The sequence below is a fragment of the Fukomys damarensis genome, unplaced genomic scaffold (assembly GCF_012274545.1).
Source record: "Fukomys damarensis isolate Sample0158 unplaced genomic scaffold, DMR_v1.0_HiC HiC_scaffold_14, whole genome shotgun sequence".
Classification (NCBI taxonomy): domain Eukaryota; kingdom Metazoa; phylum Chordata; class Mammalia; order Rodentia; family Bathyergidae; genus Fukomys; species Fukomys damarensis.
This window is the reverse complement of record NW_022900926.1, coordinates 1,614,333-1,637,111: the sequence shown is the minus strand read 5'-3', so window position 1 is coordinate 1,637,111 and position 22,779 is coordinate 1,614,333. Positions and strand designations below refer to the sequence as shown.

General features: G+C 44.4%; 1 protein-coding gene across 4 annotated transcripts in view; it reads left to right on the top strand.

Annotated features, from left to right (window-relative positions):
* Mcm9 (minichromosome maintenance 9 homologous recombination repair factor) overlaps positions 1–22,779 on the top strand; it is an 81,422-nt gene that overhangs the window by 29,572 nt on the left and 29,071 nt on the right. Inside the window, exon 8 of one of the 4 annotated variants that reach the window (XM_019210801.2) lies at positions 12,343–12,504. The exons of the other annotated variants lie outside the window; for them this stretch is intronic. Within the exon in view, the coding sequence (XP_019066346.1) occupies positions 12,343–12,504 (162 nt within the window). The remainder of the gene's footprint in view (positions 1–12,342; positions 12,505–22,779) is intronic. 4 annotated transcript variants of the gene reach the window in all.

Sequence of the window (22,779 nt, the reverse complement as noted above, 5' to 3'; positions counted from 1 at the left end):
TGGCCACGGCCGGGGCGTGGTCACGGGGTTTGGCCGAGGCGCGAGGATACCGTCCTACCCTCGTGCTTCGTTAGGATTTTCTCCGTTTTTTTTGTCTTAACTCTCTTTGCATCAGTGCAACGGTTCTCTGTCCTGCTGAATTTAGCAGATAAGATTGACTTGTTTACACTCGGTTGGGCTCAGCTGCCCCTGTTCAGGTTGATATTTGGAGTAGAGAGAGGGTTGGTTGCTGAGAAATAAACTGCAACCTATAGACGGATGTGAGTTGGAAAGGAGCAAAGGCATTTTGGAAATGGAGTTCCTGGCCGGCGGCCGCGCTTAGTTAGAGACACAACAGGAGGGGCGGGTGAGTCTCCACACAGGCTTTCTGGGAAGATCTGAACTGGTCATCTTGAGCTGCACCTGCGTTTTCGCTCATTCCAGATCTAGCAAGTCCCTGACTGGGAGAGATGCTACATCTCACCTTCCTGCCACTGGGGCACGGACGGAGAGCGCGGGAGGGGGAAATGCAAATTTCAGAGGACAGAGGACAGCAGAGGGAGAAGGGAAAGGGAGGACACGGGCACACCCAGACGTTTGGTCTGCAAAACTTCTACGACCGAAGCCTTCAGTAAATAAACCTGTAGCACGACCGACCAGTGCTGAGCAGCCCCTGCCTGTCCGGCCAGCCCAAGGCTGAGCAGATGGAAGGGTTGGTCAGTGCGGCTGGGAGAGGGAGGTGATCACACGTTTGTGCGGGAAGCTGCCCCTATCACCAAGTCAGGGTGGCATAAAGGTTTGCTTCATTGTTATTCACAAATTATCATTTTTTTCCTTGTGTTGTATATAAAGCCACTGAACTTGACTATATAAAATCAGAGTAAAAATTATTCAAGTACATCTGTACTGGATGAGTTTGCTCATGGTATGTTGCTCACAACTTTGACTAGTCATTCTTTGGGCATTGCTCACACTTAAACAGCTTGCCTTCGATGAACGTCTTCACCTGATGGTCTTTGAAGTTAATGTGGGACTGCTAGTACTTGGCCTCCTGGCATGCTCGACTAGTGTGGGGGGAAGCCAAGTAGGACCCTCCAAATCTGGTTGTTTGCCTGCACCAGAGTAGCAGAGTCACATTGTGTGCTAGAAACGGGTTACTAATACGGATAAACTGTACTCTTCAGTCTGGGTAGTGCTGGTATTGGTACTGAGAGAAAGAAGTTGCTGTGCGCTGTGAAACGTGCTGCGTATTTAAGATAAAGGTGGCCATGTGAAGATTAAAACGTGACTCCTACGAGATTGGTGTATGCAGTTGTCTGATTATTGTAGGATCTCTTAAGAGAGGATTCCGAGTTTCTCATTTTATAAAAATGACACGACTGTTACATGAAGTGCATTTTGCAGTTTGACTGTAGGTGTGTGACACGATGAGTCTTACTGAACTCGTTTTTGGTAGATGTGCCATGTCAAGGTCTGAGAAGATGTACCTGGGGACCACTAGTCTGGCTTATTTTCTTAAAATTCTTTTGCTTAATGTGTCATATACACAGCATGTAAAAGGGCCGGGTATTTAGCTCAGTGGTTCCGCCACCTACCTCACAAGTGCAAGGTCCTGAGTTTGATCCTGGGTACCAAAAAAACAAAGAAGTGTACACAGTATGTGAGGGGAAATGGTCTTCCTGATAATTCACTGAAAGCTGAAGGAATTGGGTCCAGGCCTTTCCCACTGCCTCATGTCCTAACTGCTTAATTATTATACACCAAAGATACAAACGTGTCTGAGCACTTTCTGCAGTAGTTCACTCACTGTGGACAGTACCTTTCAGGAAAGGCCAAAACAACCCTGATATGTCCTGTCATATTTCTAAATTAACTGGTGTGCATTAGGGGAGGAGCAATTGTGAAAGCCTCTCTGATGTGAGTCAGCTGTGGGACCTGATGCTGAACGACTCTTCAGTGACTCCCAGATGGCAAACCACATTCTAACAGGCACATCAGGACCAGTGTCTTGAATGAGTAAGAACCCGAGGGTGCCTCCCTGAAGCATGGAGGGTTCCTTGGAAGGTCACGCCAAGTCACTTCTCTGTCGATTCCTGGGGAAAGGATGACTGGAGATTGCTTGGCCTTTAAGACGAGCTAGGCTTTGCTAGTTACTAAGGCAGGAATGACCAAACTGCTTAGTTACGGTCACAGGCTGAACTTGGCTCCCTTGCATGTGAATCCTGAAGCACTAACACTCGGTGCCCGGAATGTGACTGGACGAGAGATGGGCCTCTGAAGAGTGAGGAGGTGGAGGACGCTGTTGGGGTGCTCTCCCCCAGCCTGCCTGGCAGACACCAGAGAAGCACCGGGGGCCAGGCATGCAGAAGGATGCCAGGAGTAGAGACAGCAGAAGAAACCAGCCAGCCTGCCAGCCTCGATCCCAGCCTTCTTGCCAGCCTCCCAGCTGTTGGGAAATGAGCTGTGTTGTGTAAGCCACTCAGTCTGGTATCCTGTTACAGCAGTGCGAACAGACTGAGACTGTCCACTCGGATCCAATTTATTGGGGATCTAAGCGTGTTCCCTCTCACTGTCCATCAGTTACTGAGCACTTCTGAGGTGTGAAACAGCGTGGTCCTCCAGCCATGCCGTTCCAAAAAAGGAAAGGTCCCTCGCTGAGCATTCACCTCAAGTTTTGGAGTCGAGATGCAACCTGTGTCCATGGACCCCAACTGCTCGTAGAGGGCGTCCAAGAATCAGGTGTAAGGTTGAGTCAAGTCACCCACAAAGCAAGATAAAAGTATACTATAGAATTAGAAAAGTATAGAATTAGACCAAGTTAAAACGTGCTGCCTGAAGATCCATCAGAAGCTCCTGCCCGCTGCCCACTTGGTCATCGGCGTGGAAGTGCTAATCCTATTTTCCACCTGGAGTAACTGCATTACCACAGTGTTTTCTGAGTCATTGTCCCTGTCTTCTGGAGAATATTCTATGGTACAGCTTGTGTTCTGTTGTTTTTTGCAGTGCTGTGGACTAAGCACAAAGCCGTGTGCAGCCTGGGCCAGTGCTGCACCACTGAGCTTCACCCCTCCCCACCCCTGCCAGGCTGTGGATTTCTAGAACCTTCATTTGGTCTAAAGGGCACCTTTGTACTTACTATATAGCGACAGAATGTCAGAATGTAATGATGGCTTCAAATCATTAGCGCAAATGTAGAGATTCTGGAGTTTACAGGTATTTCTAAGTAGAATAAATAAATACTGCAGTTTTAAACAATTCATACTATACAAGAGCACCTGCTGTGTGAAATTTTTGCACTGGGCTCTGTAATGGTTCAAAGATAAGGCGGGCACTGACCTCTGGTGTAGTAGGAGAGGCAGTTTATACATGCAGTTCAGTATAACAGGAAGCAGAGAGAGTGAGGTGCAGCTCTAACCATGGGATAGACTTACAAGGGCAAAGGCAAAGCTGTTCTCTTTTCTGAAGAGCCCTTAAACTGCCTGTTTGTTAAGCCTGCAGTATGCTGGCATGGGAGGGCAGATATTGTTATCCATGTACAACAGGTGAGGAGGGGAGCTCAGCCTCCAACTGTGCAGTCCTGTCCTGGTGCTTCCTCGTCCTGTGGACTCACTGAAGAGAAACAGATGGGTCTGATTTCGGAAAGAACGCCAGGCTGGCGGCCACTGGAGTGGTGCCTGGATTCGTGAGCTCTGTGAGATTGGCCCTGGTGCCACGGTGCGAGGAGGACTGTGCCCAGGCAGAGCTGGACTCTGTTTCACCTCTCACTGAGGCTGCAGGAGTCCAGCTTCCTGCAGCTCCAGGGTGATCCGGAAGTGGGTGCCGCACACCTCCTAGTTGCATGCTTGCTCTTTTTACAGTGTGCTTTCTGTCTTTGATGTTAAGTGGGCGCTCCCCATCCGCATTCTTTCCTCCACCCTGTTAGTGACAGTCTCACTGTGGTCATCACTACCTACCACTAGGTACTCGTTTGTGAAGACATAGGCTGCCTGGCCCCTCGTCTGCAGTGGGACTCTTCCTGTGGGTGGCTATAAATCAGAGCATTCAGCTTTCTGAAACACCACGTTAAGTGTTTACAGTTTTTTGGCATTAATATTTTATTACTATAAAATTATAAAAATATGAATGGGAGTGTCTAATAATTTTGTGTTTCTCATGTCTTTTTTTAAAATCATGTCTTCTTGGTCCCCTTTTAGATCAAGGTCCCTCTAAACTCTTGGGCTCAGTCTCCCTTGTAGTCCACTTTTCTTCACATTTCAGAGTTCACCCTTTCCTCTAACTTTTGCCCCTCCCGCTCATCAGAGGTTCTCTGATACTTTCCCTCTGATACCAGGGAAAGTAGTGATGGAAGCCAGAGGATGCAGATCTGTACACCTCTCCAGCCTCAACTACGGCTTGAACAGAGGCAGTGCTAAGCCCCGCAGCCTCCGCTGGCTGGTTGCTATAGAAACCAGTGACATTAGATGAAGCTCTGCTGGGCAGAGCTAGGCAGGTGGCTTTGTGAGATTGAGAATGTCAAAAATGAGGAAGGCTAGCATGGGAATAGGCTTGTCCAGGGCGCTTGTACGGAATGAACTGATGCAAGTTTGGTAGAATTTGTGCCTGCTGGGACTTGGAGTCCAGCGTGCCCTCCAAGAGCCCTCTGGTGATTACATAGTAATATTTTTAAAATAACAGCTTTATTGACATAAAATTCACACAGCATGTGATTTCACTCAGTGAAGTTGCCTGAGTCAATAGTTTTTGGAATCTTCACAGAGTTGTTCCTACGTTACTCATCTACCACCAGTTAATTGTGGAATATTTCCATCATGGCAAAGAAGCTCTTTGTAGCCTTTCGCTATCACCCCCTCTCGGAGCAGGTAACCCTGTGTTGTCCTCCGTGTGCAGGTCCGTCTGCTCTGGGTGTTCCTTAGAAATGGAGGCATACAGCGTGGTCTGTTGTGTCAGTCTCATTTCGGTGTAACACGCTTGATGTTTACGCTGCAGTGATTACTCAGTCCCGTTTACTGTCCGCTAATAGTCCGTCACATGGCTATACCATCTTTTCAAAACCCACAGTCACTTCATGGACGTTTGGATTGTTCTGCTTTTTGGCCTGATGAACAGTGCTGTGAACATTTGTGTACAAGCTTTTGCACATGACACGTTCATTTCTTTGGGTTTACTCGTAGGAATAGAATCGCTAGGCCCTTTTGAGGGGCTACCAGACTCTTTCCCAAAGTAGCTATAAACAGTGATGTCCCCAGCGGCAGTCTGAGCAGCTCAGTTTCCCAGTCGCCTTCCTGGGTGGCCGTGATGGTGTTGAAGCACTGGCTGTTGGCATTTTGATTTGCATCGCCTCACAGCTACCAATGTTGAACATCTTTCATTTGCTTATTGGCCATGTGTATCTCCTGACAATCGTCTGGCGGAGTTTTCCCCCAGCTTTTAGTTGGGTCATGTGGATTGTGCTTTATATAAATTCTCAGTACAAATCTCTCACCAAATACATGATTTGACATAGTTTTCTCCCATTCTGTGGGCTGCCTTATAATTTTTTGATGGTACCGTTTTTAGCTCAAAAACTTTTAATTTTGGTGAAGACTTTTTATCTTTTGTGTGTATGTGTGTTTGATTTCATTTCTCAAAAACTAAAGTGAAGATTTCTCCCTGTGTTTTGTGTCCTACATATATTTTCTTTTAAGAATTTTATCCTTTTGGCACCTTGTGGTTAGGTCTTTGATCCACTTTGGATTACTTTTTGTGTGTAGTTAAAGTAAGGAGTCTCGATTCATAATTTTGCCTCTGAATATACAGTTTCTCAATAGCATCAGTTAAAAAGTCTATTCTTGTCCAGCATGGTGCATCCCGCCCACAATCCCTGCATTTGGGAGGCTGAGTCAGGAAGATCACAAATTTAAGCCCAGCCTGGGCTACATAGGGAATTCAAAACACCTTGTCTTTAAAAAAAGGAGAAAAAGACTATTCTTTCCCCTAAGGAAACCTTATAAAAGTGAGTTGACCTTCAACATATACATTTATTTGCAGACAGTTCTATTTTGTTGGTCTGTAGCTTATAGTTACCACATTGTCTTTGTTATGTAGCTTTGTAGTACTTGTTGCAATCAGGAATATGAGTGTTCACATTGATCCTCCTTTTTCTAGGATTGCCTATTGGAATCCCTCAATTTCCACATGAAGTTTAGGACCCTTCCCAGTCCTCAGCAGAAGCCCTGAGGTTTTGATAGTGACTGCATTGTGCCTGCAGACCCCTTTTGGGACTCTTGCCACCTTGCAATGCTGTCTGCCCAGCAGCGAGCCCAGATGTTTTCAGTCACCTGGTCACGTGTTAACCTTTTTCAACAACAGTATTGTCCAGTTTTCAGAGTTAAGTTCTGTGCTTTTTAAATGAAATTTATTCCTAAACATTTTATTGTTTTGGATGATATTATAAATCAAAACATTTTCTTAATTATATTTGTAGAATTTCATTTGCAAATGTACAGGCATGCTTTATTGTATTTTTTAGTCTTGCTGAACTCATTTATCAGTTCTTACAAAATTTTAGTGGATTTTTTAGCATTTTTTCTGTGCAAGAACTTGTCATCTGATCAAAAACAAAACCCTCTAAAATAAGGTAGTTTTTCTTCTTTTCCCTTTTGAATTCCTGTTACATCCTTTTCCCAATTGCTCTGCCTAGAACCCCCAGTTTGAAGTCCAGTAGACACAGCAAGGGCAGAGAGCCCATCTTCTCCCTGACCTTAGTAGAGGACAAGCTATCACTGTTAAGAACAGTGTTCACTTTCGAGACGAGGAAGTTCCCATTTGCTCCTAGTTTGTTGAGTGGAATTTTTGTTGTTATGTTTGTCTGTCTGTCGTGCTAGGAATCAAACCAACGCCTCCCACACGCTAAAGCATTGAACTGCCTCTCCAGCCCAGGTGTTGTGTTTCTTTCTTAATCTTCTGCGTACCTGTGTCTTACTGATGGATTATGCTTTCTATCTTTATAAAACATCCTTCCTTGTCTCTAGTACCCAAAAGTTAAAAGAGGAAAGGTTTATTTGGCTCACAGTTTGTAGAGGTTTCAGTCTGTAGTTGGCTGGCTCCAAGGAAGGGTGGCACAGCAGAGGGTTGTTGTAGAGGGGGAACAGCTCATCCGGGCAGAAGGCAATAAGGAAGCAAAGTAGTGAAGAAGCAGCATCAATAAGCAACAAGTAGCAGCCCTCTTTCTGTGCTTCATATTCTGTCCAGACTACCTGCCCTAGTGTGGGTAGCACTCATACCCAGGTGGGGCAGCCTCAATCCTAACATCATACCCTTAGCCCAGCATCACACAGTCCAGATCCAGCGACCTCTGGAAAGCTCTACCTATGACTGCATGAGGCTTTGGGGGACATCTAGACACAGCCATAACATGAGGCTTTGCCACTCATTTTTTGTTTGTTTGTTTTTTTGGTACTGGGGATCAAACTCGGGTCCTTGTGCTTGCAAGTTGCCACTCATTTTTTATTTGACTTTTTGAGCTTTTAGTTTCCATGATTTCTGTTTGTTTTTCAAAATCTCTGTGTCTTTTTGAATTTCTGATTTGTATCCTATTCTGTCTTATTTGATTCATTCAGTTATGCTGTATTCTTTTGAAATTCATTTTTAAAAATTCTTTTGAATTCTTTATCTTACATTTTATCTACTCAGTATCATTTGAGTCGCTCAATCGAGAATCACATGTCGTGTTGGAGGAGTTATGTTTCTTTGGTTGTTTTCCTATATTTCTGTGTTGAGATGTACCTTTCTGTTGGATATCTCTTCCACTTAATGTAAAGGCCTCTTTAGGGATCAGCCTTTCTTGGCAGTGTGTCCTGGGACACTGGATTTTCATGAGTGTTGACTGTATTTCCAAATGAGTCCCCAGTATATATTCCTTGATGCTTCCTTAGTGGTGGTCAGTGTATTTTCACTATATCAGACCCTAACATTATAAGGTAGCATGGAACGGGAAGTTTGCTTGGCTGGAGTTTACAGACAGGTGAGTTGGACGGTCCTCCAGAGCCAGGCTGGTGCTGAGCTTTGTTAGTGTGTTTAAATCTGTGGCACCCTTTGAGAAGCCCACTTAGAGGATTGGCAGCAAACTCTCCTGAGCACAAGGTGCAGCATTCCTGGGCTATCTGTTGTGCACCATTCTGCTTTCTGCAGCCCAGTCTCACCTGCAGTCACATACATTTACTTAGTCCTGGTCCACTTTAACTGGCTGCCCAAGCTGCCAGTCTTTTTTTTTTTTTTTTTTTTTTTTTTTTTGTACCAGGGATTGAACTCAGGTCCTTGGGCTTGTGAGGCAGGTGGCAAAACCATTGAGCTAAATCCCTGACCCTTAATACTTTTTTGGGGGTCATACTGGGGATCAAACTCGGGTCCTTGCACTCTCGAGGCAGGCAATGGCACCACTGAGCTAAATCCCCAGCCCGCAAGCTGCCAATCTTAACCATTCAAGGTCGGGTGTTACCCTTAATATGTAAGAAGAGTTTGTTTTTGTCTCAGATCTGCTACAACCTCTGAAGGGTTAAAGAGAAATTGAGCTCTGCTGCTTTCTGTATCCGACCTGAATCTCATTGCTCCCATTCTTCAGTGAATCTGCTTCGTTAGTATTCTGCTAGAACCTCCCCGGGCCTCAAGCAGGACAACAGGACAGTATTTGCTGTGATACTTCAGGGAAAAGGAAAATGCGGGCTTTCTGACACCAAAGTAGCAAGCTCCGGCTGGCCCTTCACAAGGTGGCATGCTGCACAGGGCCATGCTTAGGGCTGAGAGATGTGGGCCCTCGCACAACACAGCTCCCAGGTCAGCTAGAGTCGCTGCTCTTCTGTTCTCATTAGTCTCTCTGCCAGTTTTGTCCCCGTTGCCTGTCTTTCCCTTTGTGTCTCCCACCCTTCCCCACCCCACTGTGCCTCACACGACTGCACCGCCACCACCATTGGCTGAGGGCCGACACATTCCTTCTCATCCTCTTGTCTGTGACATCTGTCACTGGTTGTTTCCAACACTGTCCAGCACTGAACCTCGGTGAAGTCCCTCCTTCACCCACCTCGCTGAGTAGCTGATTTTAGCTGTTTCAATTTCAAGTTGGGGAGAAGCTGAGTTAGAGTTTCTTAAAACGTAGTCTGGGGCTTGTCTGCAACAAAATTAGCTAAGGTGATTGGGATAACAATCTCTGTTTTTTATTGAGATATATTTTTACATATTATGAGATACAGTGTAACGATCTGAAACGTGTAATAATAAAATCAGGGTAATAAGCACTTCCATCACCTCAAACATTAATCATTTTTATGTATTGGGAACTTTTATAATCTTTTATAGTTACTTTGAAATACATCATAGGTTAATGGAGCCAGTAGTTACCCTACTGTGGTACAAAAACCAGAACTCATTATCCCCCTGTCGTTACTTCCTTAGAGTTTCTACAGGGCTTTTCTTATCGGAATTGTGTTGATCAGTTTTTCTTCACTCTAACTAAATACCTGAAAAGAGCAACTTACAGGAGGCTTACCACGCAGCATCAGAGGTTTCCTTGGCTGGCTCTATGGATTGATTTGATCATTTGTTCTCTGGATACCATAACTATGAACAATTATGTGTTAATTAAAAATTAAATTTAAAGTTAAGCCTAAAAAGATTAAGAACTAACTTCCCATCACAGCTGGTGTAGGCCAGAGGCAGGAAGGCAACACATTTAAGAGCTGAATGGAAAAAAGCATCAACCCCAGTGCCTTATACCCAGCAAAACTATCTTTCCAAATTGAAGACAGAATACATTGCCAGGTAAACAATAACCTAGCAGACTTGTCTTAAAGAACTACCGAAGGAAAGTCTTCAGAGTGAAAGCAAATCACACCAGATAGCATTCAAATCTATAAGAAAAAAAGTGAGCACCAGTGAAAGGTAATTATGTAATTAGAGAAAGCAGTCTAAAGGTATATTTCTTTTCTAAACTGATTTTAGAAGGAACTAGGTAAAACTGTGTGGGTAAGTATATTGTGCATATGCCATAGAAATGTAGTATAGTTGGCAGTATTAGGCATGGAGGTGTGACCTGGGGCCCACGTCTGGCCCCTGACCCCTGTTTCTGGTTGTGTCCTCTGCTCTGCTTTCTCACGTCCATGAACTAAACAGCTTTAATCCACCACACTCTCCTACCGTGGTATTCTTGCCTTGGAGCTGACCAGCCATGAATTAAATCCTTTGAAATTATGAGCCAAACGGATCCTCTCCTTCTTTAATTTGCATGTGTTGGGTATTTTGTTGAGCAATAGAAAAGCCAACTAATACAGGAAATTGGTACCATAAAAGTGGGTTTCTGCTCTGACTGTACCAGAAGCTTTCGTAACTGGTTTGCATGAGGTTTGAAGATGCAGAATAGCGAAGCCCTAAATGTTGTATGTAGAATTTGATGGCCAAATCTTTTGTATGTGTATGTGTGCATGCGTGTGTGTGTGCACGCACTTTAAACAATTTATTGAACTGAAATACCATATAGTGACTTCCATTTATTTTGATACATCTTGTCCCCAAGGCAATTTAAAGGATCTTCAAGCCAATATAAATATTTCATAAATATGTGGCCATTTGGGTATGCATCTGCACAATACCTTGCATCTTTCAGCAAGAAAAACACTGAAGAGTAAAGACCTGACATATTAACTGGGTACAGTGAAAATCTACTGCAAGTATTTGTTTCTCTGAGGTAAAGGCACCACATACCTGTTCAATTAAGAAAACCACTCTAACAACACAGGATAAATTTTTTTTCTTTTTATTGAGTTTATTGGTACAATCTAGGTATACAATACAGTTACATTCATCATTGGGATTCTGTACCTTTACATAATAGGTCTTGATTCTCATTTTTTCCTCTTGTCCCTGCCCTACCTTCACCCCCTCCTCCCCTCCCATTTATAAACACTTTATTTCCATTTTTTCAGTTTCTCATACTTTTTTCCTCTCCCTTATTACCTTTTCCCCACCCTTCCCACTTTCCCTACACCTTTAGCCCTTTACTTCCTATTTCACATTATTAATTATCTCATTAGGATCGTAACACAGGATAATTTTTAAAGTATAGCCTAGGCCGCTAACTAAGTGCTGTGTGGCAGATCTATATACCTTGCTTATGGCAAGAATTCATATGGAATAAGTTCCAGCAACTCAGGCTCCTTTACATTGGTTCTCACAAAGTGTGCTTCTTTGAGTGGGGCTTCAGCTGAACCCAGGCGCCTTTCTCTTCGCGTCCTTCTGTTTCTGATCATTTTCCTGGACACGTTTCAGGAAGCTCTCTCTACTCTTGGAGTGTTTAATATGCTCAGTACACACAATGCTCTTGGCAAGTATCTTGCCCTTGACTTGTTTGCAACAATGCCAACGGTATGCCGGGCAACGCTGTAGGCTCTTCCAGTCTCGCCATGGGAACATTTGTGTGGCATTCCTTTTCGAACAGTACTCGTTCCCTTGATGTCTACAATATCACCCTGTTTGTAGATTCGCATGTGTGTGGCCAAAGGAACGACCCCACGCTTTCTAAATGGCCTCGAGAACATATACTGGGTTCCCTCCCTCCTTCCCTTTGTGTTCGTCATTTTGTCAAATCATTGGAAGATGGTGGTTTTGGCTGAAAGGCTGATGGCCAGTTTTTTTTGTCTTGTACTGGGGATTGAACTCGGGACCTTGCACCTGCAAGGCAGGTGACCAAACCACTGAGCTAATTCCCCTACTTGGCAGTTCTTGTCAGAGCTCAAAAGACCAGAGTTCAAAGAGGAATCCAGACATTAAAGCCCAGGCTCATTAGGTTTCAGGTAGGAACAAGGACTCTATTGGGAATTGGACTAGAGGCCATGCGTATTATATTCTGGCAAAAACAAAATAAAAAACACAACATTATATTTTGATTGTGACCCGAAACTTTGTGGGTGGCTGGATTTAAGGGCTATAGACTTGTGGATTTAGGGACAGAAATGTCAAGGCAACCCAGCATTCAAGCTATAGCATGGGTACTACTTGTTGTTTTTAGCCATATTTATAGTAAAACTCAGAAGCAAATATCAGAGCAAAAAGTATTAGAAAAGTGTAAATTAGGCCCAAAAAAGAGCCACATGTAAAGTTGAGGCCAAAGGAGGTATGGCTGCTGAAGAGATCAGTGCCATTAAAAAGAAACCAAGTACTTTGAACCAGGACAAGAAGAAAGATGCCTTGAGGGCATCTCAGGAACCAGCAAGACTCCACCTCTCTCAGGTTCAAGAGTATGAAAGTACAAAACCTTTCATTTGACAATAGAGCTGCTGAGTCTCCTCCTCCAGAACGGCTGCCTAAGGATTCATTTCATTGTTTACAACCATCCAGGCATTCAGAGGCCACAGAAGCCATGGTCCAAGACTACTGCTCAAGCTGGCAGCGGAACTTGGCAACCTTCATGTGATGCCAGTTATTCAGGCAAGCAGAATGCAAATTTGTCAGGACACAGAGGCTTCCACCCAGATTTCAAAGGAAGGCTTAAGAGGCCAGGTAAACATGTGTGACAGAGTCATTGGAGTCCCTGCCAGAAACTCTGGAGAGGGCAGTGCGTGAAACCGTGGAAAAGAAGCCAGAGGTGCAGTGAAAACCCCAGGAAGCTGGAAATTCCAGGAATGTGGAATGTCCTCCAGGGGAAGCTGCAAGCAGCAAGTGGGGCTAGCCCAAGGGAGGAGGCTACAAGGCTGCAGGAGTGGGTCTGTCCGAGCCCTCTGGATCGCAGGTCGCCCCAATGTCCTCTGGATTCTGCACATGTAGCTACAAGATTTAGTGCCAGCCTTACTCAGTTTCAGTCTTGCTTTGTTCTCGTTTCCTTCTGTGTCACTGTTCCTTCCTTGTGGAATAGAAATGTTTACCATATGCCATTGTATATTGGAAGTATTTGATTTGATTTTCTTTTTAATTTTTACAGTGGCTCACAGCTAAGTTTGTCTTGTGTCTCAGAGAAGAATTTGGACTTGGACTTTTTTTTTTTTTTTTTTTTTTTTTTTTTTTTTTTTTTTTTTTTTTTTTTTTTTTTTTTTTTTTTGCTATACGAGGGATCAAACTCAGGACCTTGTGCTTGTGAGGCACGCATGGCACCACTGAGCTAAATCCCCAGGTAGACTTTTTATTTTTAAAGTTTTTTTTTTGCGGGGGGAGGTAGGTTTTAGCTTTTTGTTTTTTTTGTGTGTGTGGTACTGGGGATTGAACTCAGGTCCTTGTGCTCTGGAACCACTGAGCTAAATCCCCAGCCATAGACTTTTTTTTAAGGGAGAAAGGTTTATTTGACTTACTTAGAGGCTTCAATCCATAATCCGCTGCTCCAAGGCAGGGTGGCACAGGGACAATGGTTCATGGCCGCTAGAAGGTAACAAAGCAAGAAGAGACCTTAACAGTATCTTTCTGCCCCCTTTATCTTAATCATACCACTGTGATTAGGGCAGTGCCAAACCAATAAGTGTACTGGTTTATTAACTGGTCCTTAATTTCAGCATCACACACTCTAGATTCAGCCACCACATGAGGCTTTGGGGGGACATCTAGATCCAAACCACAGCATTCTGCCCCTGGCCCCCACAGACTCATGCACATCCCTTTATGCAAAAGGCATTTAGTCCATCTCTAAGAGTTGCCAAAGTCTTAACAGTTTCAGCATTGCTGAAAAGTCCAAGTCCAAAGTCTCTGAGATTTAAGGCAAACTCTTAGCTGCAAGCCCCTGTACAATTGAAAAGAAAGTTAAACACTTCCAACATTTAGTGGCACAAGATAGACATTTCTATTCCAAAAGTTACAGACAGGGAGGGGTATGCAAAGGGATGAGACCAAGGCAAGGGCAAACATTAAATCCTGTAGTTCCGTGTCCAGCATCCCAGGCACACTGTGGCAGGTGGTGGCACGTCCAAAGGGCTTGGGCACTGGCCATGGTTGTAGCTCCCACAGCTTCTCTCTTGGACCATTTCTGCTCCCTCTATTCAGTTTTCCTCAGAGAATCCATGCTTCTGGCTTCTCCAAACTTCTGGAGTCTCCACTGACCCTTCAGCTTCCTCTCAGGGGAACCCTGCCTGGCCTGCCGGGCCTTCTGAAATCTGACCCCACAACTTCTACATTCTACATGCACCTAAAACTAGTGACATATGGATGATGCCAAGGTCTGCTGCCCGCTGGTGCAGTAATCAGGCTTCCCTCTCTCTTGGCTGTAGGGGTTTAGTGCCTAGATCCATGAGCACTTGGAACCCAATTCCAAGGAACTAATTCTCTAGACCAATGCCATTCTGGAACATGGTTCCTTGGAGCTCTCTTTTCAGCGGAAAATCTTTCACTTTTGCAGTTTTGAGGCTGCAAAGGGTGGAGTCCTGCTTCTTCTTGTGATGCCCTCACGCCATCTTTTCTATTCGCCAGTTCCTTCTCAGCAATCAAGATCCCCTATGAGAGCTTTTCAGGCTCCAACTTTATTGGAGCTTCTTTTCTGGCCTAACTCAAAATGTTTTATGTCATTCTGTTGGGCTCTTTGCTCTTGATTCTCAACATGAATCTGGCTAAAATCTCCCAATAGCAGTCATGCCATGGTCTAAACATTAGACTGCCTTGAAATTTCTTCTTCAAGATTAACCTCAGTCTCAGGCAGAGTCTCTGGCAGACAAACTTTCTTCCAAGCAGTAACACATTGGAGTCCAGCAGCTAATGCAGTCCTTCTTCCCAGCAGAAACCTCCTCAGCCTGGTCTTCACCGGCTTCTGGTCTTCTGAGTTCTGACCAGAATCTCCCATACAGATCAGCCCTAGGCATTCCAGTTCTACATTATCAGTCGGCATCTCTGAACCTTTCCTAACTCTTCCCATAAGCCAGTCACAGAGGCTCTTGAGCCACATGGCTAGGTAATGTCACAACAACCCTACTCTAGGTATCAAATTCTGTGTTACTTTTCTCTTTTTACTTAGACAAAATACCTGACTCCCAGAGATAAAGAGGGAAAGGTTTATTTGGCTCACAGTTTCTAGAGGTTTAAGTCAATAGTCAGCTTCTCCAAGGCAGGGTGGCAATGAGGCAACAATTTGTGGTGGTAGAAGCAGAAAAAGCAACAAGAGCTGGCCTTAGACTTTTGAACAGTGGTGAATTGTTGAGTCTTTGGAGAGGGAATTAGGGCATTTTGGTTGTACATGGGATAGTTCTATCATATTAGACAGAATTATGACCTTGTGTTTACTTGGAAATTAACATGGCTTAAGGTGGTGTGTTTGGCTGTCAAATTGACAATGGATAGATTGTGACTGTTCATCATGACTCAGTTTGACTGGATTAAGAAATGCCTAGCACATTAGCTGAGCACACTACCGGGTATATGTGAGTAGGTACTATATCTGGCCCCTTCCTTACTGCCCATGGTCCCCTGCTTTACTTCCTGCCTACCATGAAGTATAAGTAACTTTTCTCTTCCATATTATTCTACAATCATATTCCTGCTTTGGAGAAATGTGACCAGGACTAAATTTTCCAAAACCAAGAGCCAAATCAAACTGTTCCTCCTTTAAGTTTTTGGTATTCGGTATTTTATCCAGCCACGGGAAGACTGTCTGCTACAGTCATGTAGCCTCTATGACTCACCCAAACACACTCAAAAGTGTGCTTTACAAATGTCTCAAGGCAATCAAGATGATAACCAGTATTAGCCACCACAAAGGTATCAGCATTCTCTGAGACTCTGACCATTTCTTTTGAATGTCTTTTCCCTCTGTTTTGATTACATATTTCTTACTCATCTGTCTTGAAGTTTGTGGTCTTCTGCTAGTTTTGATAGACTGTTGAGCCATCTAGTGAATTTTTTTATTTCAGTTATTGTCCATTTTAAATCCAGGATTTCTATTTAGTTGTGGGTTTTATCATTTTAATCTCTGTTGATAATATTTGTTGAAACATTGTCATTTTACCTTTCTTATCTGGTTTCCTTTAGTTCTTTGAATATGATTATAATGGCTGCTTGACATCTCTGCCTATTAAATCTGATGTCTGGGCTTTTTCACAGGTACTTTCCATTGTGTTCTTTTTTCTCCTGAAGCATAGCCACATTTTTCTTTTTTTGTATGGCTTATAGTTTGTTGTTGTTAACATTGGATATTTTAATTAGTATGTTGTGTTCTATATATGGGTCTCCTTTACCCTTTCCAGGGTTTATTTTCATTATTTGTTTTTAGGTGGATTATGTCTGTGGGTCTGTGTCTCCTGCAATGTGAAGTCTGTGCTGACATTCTCAAGAGGATCAGTCCACACCTACAATCACCTTTTGCCTTTTTCCTTAACCTGTTTGTCAAGCTCCCTGCCCTGTTTGTGACTCAGTTGTTGGACTCCACTAGCTTCTAATTGCTCTGGGTTTTTTTGTTTGTTTGTTTGGTACCAGGGATCGAACTCTAGTCTTTGCATTTGTGAGATAGGCAGCGGAACCACTGAGCTAAATCCCCGGCCCTGCTTTGTTTGTTTGTTGTTTTGTTTTTTAAATTGTTAGAATTTATTGAGATGGCAGAAATATTTCTTAGTGAAATAATAATATCTTCTTTTTTTGTTTGTTTGTTTTCTTTTTTTGGTACTGGGGATTGAACTTGGGTCCTTGCGCTTGCAAGGCAGGCGGTAGAACCACTGAGCTAAATCCCCAGACCATAATATCTTCTTTAAGCAAATATTCCGCTGCTCTATACAAACAGGAAGTTAATAATCATGCATTTAGTAGTTCAAACTTGAAATCCCATAAGGAAAAATTTCATTCTTTGGGGTGAACTTCCTCTTTTTGGGGGCGGGGGTTACCGGGCCTTGAACTCAGGTCCTTGTGTTTGCAAGGCAGGCACTAGAACCACTGAGCTAAATCCCCAGCCCCAAGCTTCCTCTTCTTGACAGTGAAGCTGCTCTGTAGATTTTCCTTCACTATGTGCAGACCATCATCTCAGACTCAAGTAGAATGGCTGCCATCTAAAAGTAAACACTCCGAATCTGCTGTACTGCTTCATTTCCCATCTGTGCTGCTGTAGAGCCTGGCAAGCAGATGATGGAGGGATCAGAGCTGTAACCCAGCAGGAGGTGGCAGGTCTGCGAGTGGCCATGAGGGCAGCTCGATGCAAAGCCATCTGACCGCTGCCTGCCTCGCAAGTGCAAGGTCCAGTTCAAAGCCGTCTGACCAAGGTGTCCAGTGTGTTCGTCTTCACTTCGTGCTCATGCAGAACTTCCATGACATCACTGTGAGCTCTTTTGGCTGCAGCATGCAGGGGTGTCATGAATCTTTATGTTTCTCATTGACATTCAGTAATAATTCCATCATGTGTTTTTATTTCGGATGTAAGGAGGCTGCAGCACCGTGCAGTGCTGTTTCATGAGACTGCAGTTGTTTGAAATTAATGATTTCCAAAGCAAATGTTTTCTTGACTTTGGCTCAGTCTGCTTCTCTTGCTGCTTCTAGTAAAGAATGAGCTTTAAACTCATAAGTCAGTTTGTCCTGGAGCTCGGGAGCTGGTGCCATATCCACAGCACTTTTGCCCTGGCAGTTGACAAGTGTGGGGTCAGCACCGTGGCTCAGTAACAAGGAGCAGACTTCTATACGATTATTGGCAGCAGCCTCATGGAGTGGAGTTTCCTGCCAGAGACCCAGAGCATTAACACGAGCTCCATGCTTTAGTAGCAGTTCTGTGACTTCCTAATGTCCATGTGAACGCACATTATGAGAGGCACAAGTCCACCTTTGTCCTTTGCGTGAACAACTGCGCTGTTCTGAAGAAGCAGTTGAAGTATTCAAACTCTGTTGTAGCCTGCTGCTAGATGTAAAGGTGTGGGTATCTGCAGTGTCCCCCTCTGAAGAAGTACCCCTAACTGCTGTGAGCGGGCACAGGGCAAAGACAGCTCTGGCTACTTCCAGCTGAAGAGGGTCATTGTTGTGATCAGCAGAGTTACTCTACAGAGGGTCCATCTAAAGGCCTGCGGTAGGTGCCGTCTCAGTAGCTGCATAAGTCTCCAACCAATAATCTCGGTGGAACACCTGCAAAATGATATAGGGGGAAGAGATGTAACTCCCAAACCTGCTAGATATCCAAGACGTGAGTTTGTGCTCTGTAAAATCAAAGAATGAATTTTATGAACAATGGAGGTTAAGAGTAGGAAAAATTTATTGAGGGAAAGAAAGTTTCTATCTAAGAGAGACAGAGGGGGACCGGAAAGTGGGTTGCCCCCTGCTCTCTTTTTTTAACAATGATGTGGTCATAGGAATAGAAATTGCTGGGCAGTCTGGTCTAATTACATTTTGCAGGGGTAGTTTTTGCATTTGAGTTTTATTTTTGACGCTAGTAAAGCTTTTCTTAGCTGTTTCTTTCTCTGGTTCTTTATGGCATATTAGTTTTATATGGTTTAGCGCATAGCTATCGTGGAGTTATCGCCTTCTTTTTATTACTTGCCTCCATAATCTCTGTTAAGGGTGAACTTCCCTGCACTTTGACCAAATACAATCAGTCTCCTTAGGGAGAAGTTTGGAGTTCACAGGTTTTCTCTGTTTTCTGTTACTGCAGTAAAATTCCGGAGGCTGGATACTGTGTGAAGAAGAGACTTAGCCCTGTTTAGAGGGTGACAGTCCCAACAGCATCAGGCTGTTGCTGTTGAGTGTCCCCTGGGCTGCATCACATGATGGCAGATGGTATGACAAGAATGTGTGCGAGAGGAAGAGATCACTCAGGGAGACAAGAACCTGGGAGGAGTCCCAGGAGGGCCAGACTGGCTAGTATGAAAATGCTCGCACCAGAGCTAGCCAAGGTCCCACAGGAAGACCTCAATTCCTTCTGAGGGCAGGGCCTCCAGTGACCCATTCACTTTGCAGTTGACTCCATTTCTGTGAAGTTTGGGACTTACTCAAGCTGTGCCCAAATCCTAGCAGCCCCTCCTCCTGGGCACACGCTCCCAGGGTCTGGGTGGGGTGTGTTAGTCTCTGCTCTTACTGGCTTTGCCTTTTTGGGCAGTCATCCTATGAGTGAGCTGAATTCCAGCTCGTGGGGACCCCCAGCATTTCCTGGCAGTCACAAGGGGTCAACCCTCTGCCGTATCCATTGGGAGTGGGAGGAGCTCTTGTCAGCGTTCATCAGGTACCCTCTGTGCATCAGAGTGGAGGCGCTAAGAGCTGTCTGTCCTTCCTGGAGAGGAGCTGTCCTTCCTGTAGGAGCCCGGTACGAAGGGGTGCTTCTTGACCACCCCCACTGGAAGGACAGCTTCCATCCAGCTCTTCCTCCGGAGAGGAAGCTAGGGCTTAAGTGTGCTTAAATTTAAGTGCTCAAGAGGGAAGCACATAAAAATGATTTAAGTGTCATAGACTCTTGCTATTCTTAATGAATTTCAGATTTTTTGAGTAATTTTTGTTGTTTTCTGTATGCCCTTAGTGAAATTTCCAGAAACTGTACAGGGTTGCATTTTAAAAAATACTTTCCACCAGTTAGGCTTGCTTCCCCCAGGAGCCTGACCCTGGAGCCTCTCACACTGCTGTTCCTGAAGTGGTGTGGTAGTGCTCCCCACCCTCTGTTCTTCCTCACTTGTTCTGCAGTGCAGCTGTTTTAACTGGCTTACCAGTAACCTCTGGTGCCAGTGTTCCCACCTCGGTGTCTCTAAGGACCCTTATTAGTTAGAATGGGCCACTAGCTCCATGTCCTCATGCAGGAAGTGCAATGTTTATACAACACATTCCACACACTGACCCACCGCGTGCTAGCTTAGGACACAAGCAAACCACAAGTCAACAGGAATGTGTGTGCTGCTGTCATCCTCTTATTTGTTTGCCAAAATTGCCAAATACTTAGTTAAGAAATCTCAGTTTTGTCCTGTTAAGGACAAAATACTTGGTTTTCACATGCAGGAACCTTCCCTGAAGACATAGACGCTAGTTGGGAAGGAAGAGGACAGTGGCTGGAGGGAGAAATGTTCTTGCTGTGACAGGGAGGGGACAACACTGAGAGGCAGAGCGCGGGGAATGGAGTAATAAACATCACCCCGGAAGACTGAGGTGCCGACTGGCACAGTGTTTGAGCACACACTCTTTGTATTACAATAAATATTTGCTGAACCATTGAACACAAGAGTTCTCTACCAGCTGACTTTGCTCTTTTAATACTAAAACCCAAAGTTTATAAGACATCCTCAGTATAATGACTTCTTAGCACTAGAAATAATACTGCTTTCTCCCTCCCTGCCTCACCAAAGACAGAGATAACTGTCCTATCTCAAGGAATTAAGGAAAGTAGGAAAATATTCTCAGGTTATCTTTTCAATTATATTTTTGCCACAGATTGCAGACAAGGGCCGCAGAGCCCTCCCATACTGCTGAGAGTTGTCGAGTGGGAAGACATTTCTAGAACCCTCTGTCCTTTGCATGGCTGCCTGTTTGCCACACAGGTGCCCTTTTACATTCCAGCTCTACCTCGGGAGTTTGATGAGAAGTTGAGTGCCTCGTGAGGGCAGCCTGCTCCTTTTAAACACCTCAGATCTCCCAGCAGCCCCTGTAGACATTTACTTGTGACTGTTACTTCTTTTGAAGATGCCCCAAATTTATCTAATTCCTCTTCGATAGCACAGCTCTCTAAATACCTTACAAGTTCTATTCCCTACATCGTTTTTTTCAGACTAAGCGTACCTCCTGCTCTACACTGTTTTCAGATGGTATCTTCACCGTCATCTCATTTACCCTTCTCTACTCTATCAGTATTTCTTTTAAAGTTAAAAACTGGCATCCTTTGTCAAAAGGGAGAGACAGATGTTTTGGACTGTGATGCTGTGCAGTGTCTGTTGCAACTCCTCAGCTTTGCTGCTGTAGTGAGAGAGCCAGAGACACTATGTAAACGCATGAGCATGAGTGTGCGTAGGTTTCTTCACAGCACAGTAGCTTGGTTCCAGAATCTAACATTCAAGCAAATAAGGCATTTTTAAGATTTGGCCTTGCAGCCCATGAGCAGCCAACATGGAGGACAGTAAAGACACATTTGCTGAAGGCCAGAACTGTAAAAGAAGAGAAACTATTACACCCTTGTACTTCCCCTAGAGATAAATAGCCGTGATTGATATTCTTAATAGGTATGAATCACCTGGGGGTGTGGCCAAGGTTTAGCCCAGCCTTCCCAGGAAATATCCCTGAGCCCTACTCCTACTGAAAATCCTTCTATGTTTGCCATGTGACTTGCTGCCCTATTTTTCTTTTTTGTACTGGGGATGGAACTCAGGATCTTGTGCTTGTGAGGCAGGCAGCGGAAATCCCTGGTCCTTGGTCCCCTGTTTGACCCCCCACTTAATCAATATTACCTGGGTGGCTCTACTTGTTGTCCTATTGGTTGGTCATGGTTTTGCCCCACCTCATGCCCACCTTGTAATTTTCCATTGGGTCTTATAGTTTTGAGTTTTGAAATATTACCTGGGTGGCTCTACTTGTTGTCCTATTGGTTGGTCATGGTTTTGCCCCACCTCATGCCCACCTTGTAATTTTCCATTGGGTCTTATAGTTTTGTTCCACTTTGCACCTGTCTCGCCATGTGGCTTTGCTGTATAAAACATCTTTGAGAAGTGGGGTGGGCGAGCAACCCACTTTTCGGTCCCCCTTTTCTCTCTCTTAGACAGAAACTTTCTTTCTCTCAATAAATTTTTCCTACTTTAAAAAAAAAAAAGATTTGGCCTTGAAAACCATGTAGTATCACTTCATGCTGTATAGGTCAGGGTAATCGCAAAGGCCTGCTTGCTAGCCAGGTTTTGATCACTGTGACAAAATAACTGACGAGGCTAGTGAAGGAGAGGGTTTGTTGTGGCTCGTGGCTTCAGGGGTGTGGTCATGGTCCTAGCTCCTGCCTCCCGGCATGTAGGGGGAAAACATCCTGTGGGGAGCCTGTGATGGAGCAGAGCAGCCCACCTTATTGTTGACAGGAGGTGCATGGAGAGCGGTGCATGCACAGAGCTGGGATGTGCAGACCCTTCCAGGAGTATCCCAGCGGCCTGCGAAGTTTCCAGCCCCTCCTAGCAGTCCCCTCCATTATGGACTGTCATGGATGAAACCACTGGTGCGGTTGAGCCCATGTGGTCCTCTCACCTCTGGACACTGCTGCTTCGGAACTAAGCCTTCAACACATTGAGCCTTTGAGGGCAGGGGACAGAGCCGAACCAGGCCTGCCTTGATCTGGGGGAGCACTCATTGGACATCTTTCCATGGATTTACTTGCCACATGTAAATTTTCTGTGATGAATGGTCTATTTGAAACTTGCTCATTTTTTATTTGGGTCTTTGGTTTATTCCTTGCTGAATTTTCAGAGTTTTTTATATATGTGTACAGAAGGCTTTTAATAAGCTACAGAGTTTGCAAATATTTTCTTCCAGTCTCTTTGTCTTTCACGTTTTCTTTTTCTTTTCGCCATTTAGTTTATTGGTATATTTAAAGCAAACAATAGTTACATTTTATCATTGGGATTTTGTACCTTTACACATTTTCTTAATATTTTAAAACTCATTTGTGGTTCACAACAAAATTGAGCAAAGAGTATTCTTGAGTTCCTTTATGCCCTCTTTTTCCTACTCACCCAGTCATACGTGTACCGCCTCCCCTATGTCAAGAGCCAGTTACAGAGCAGCGCACGTGTTAGACTCAAGAGCCTGCATCACATATCATGACGCGCAGTGTGTGCCTTATGCTAGGGTTTACTCATGTACATTCTGTGGGTTTCAACAAATGTGTAATGGTATGTAGGCACCGTGATAGTATCAAACAGTAGCTTCGCTGCCTCAGAAACCTACGCACCACCTACAGAT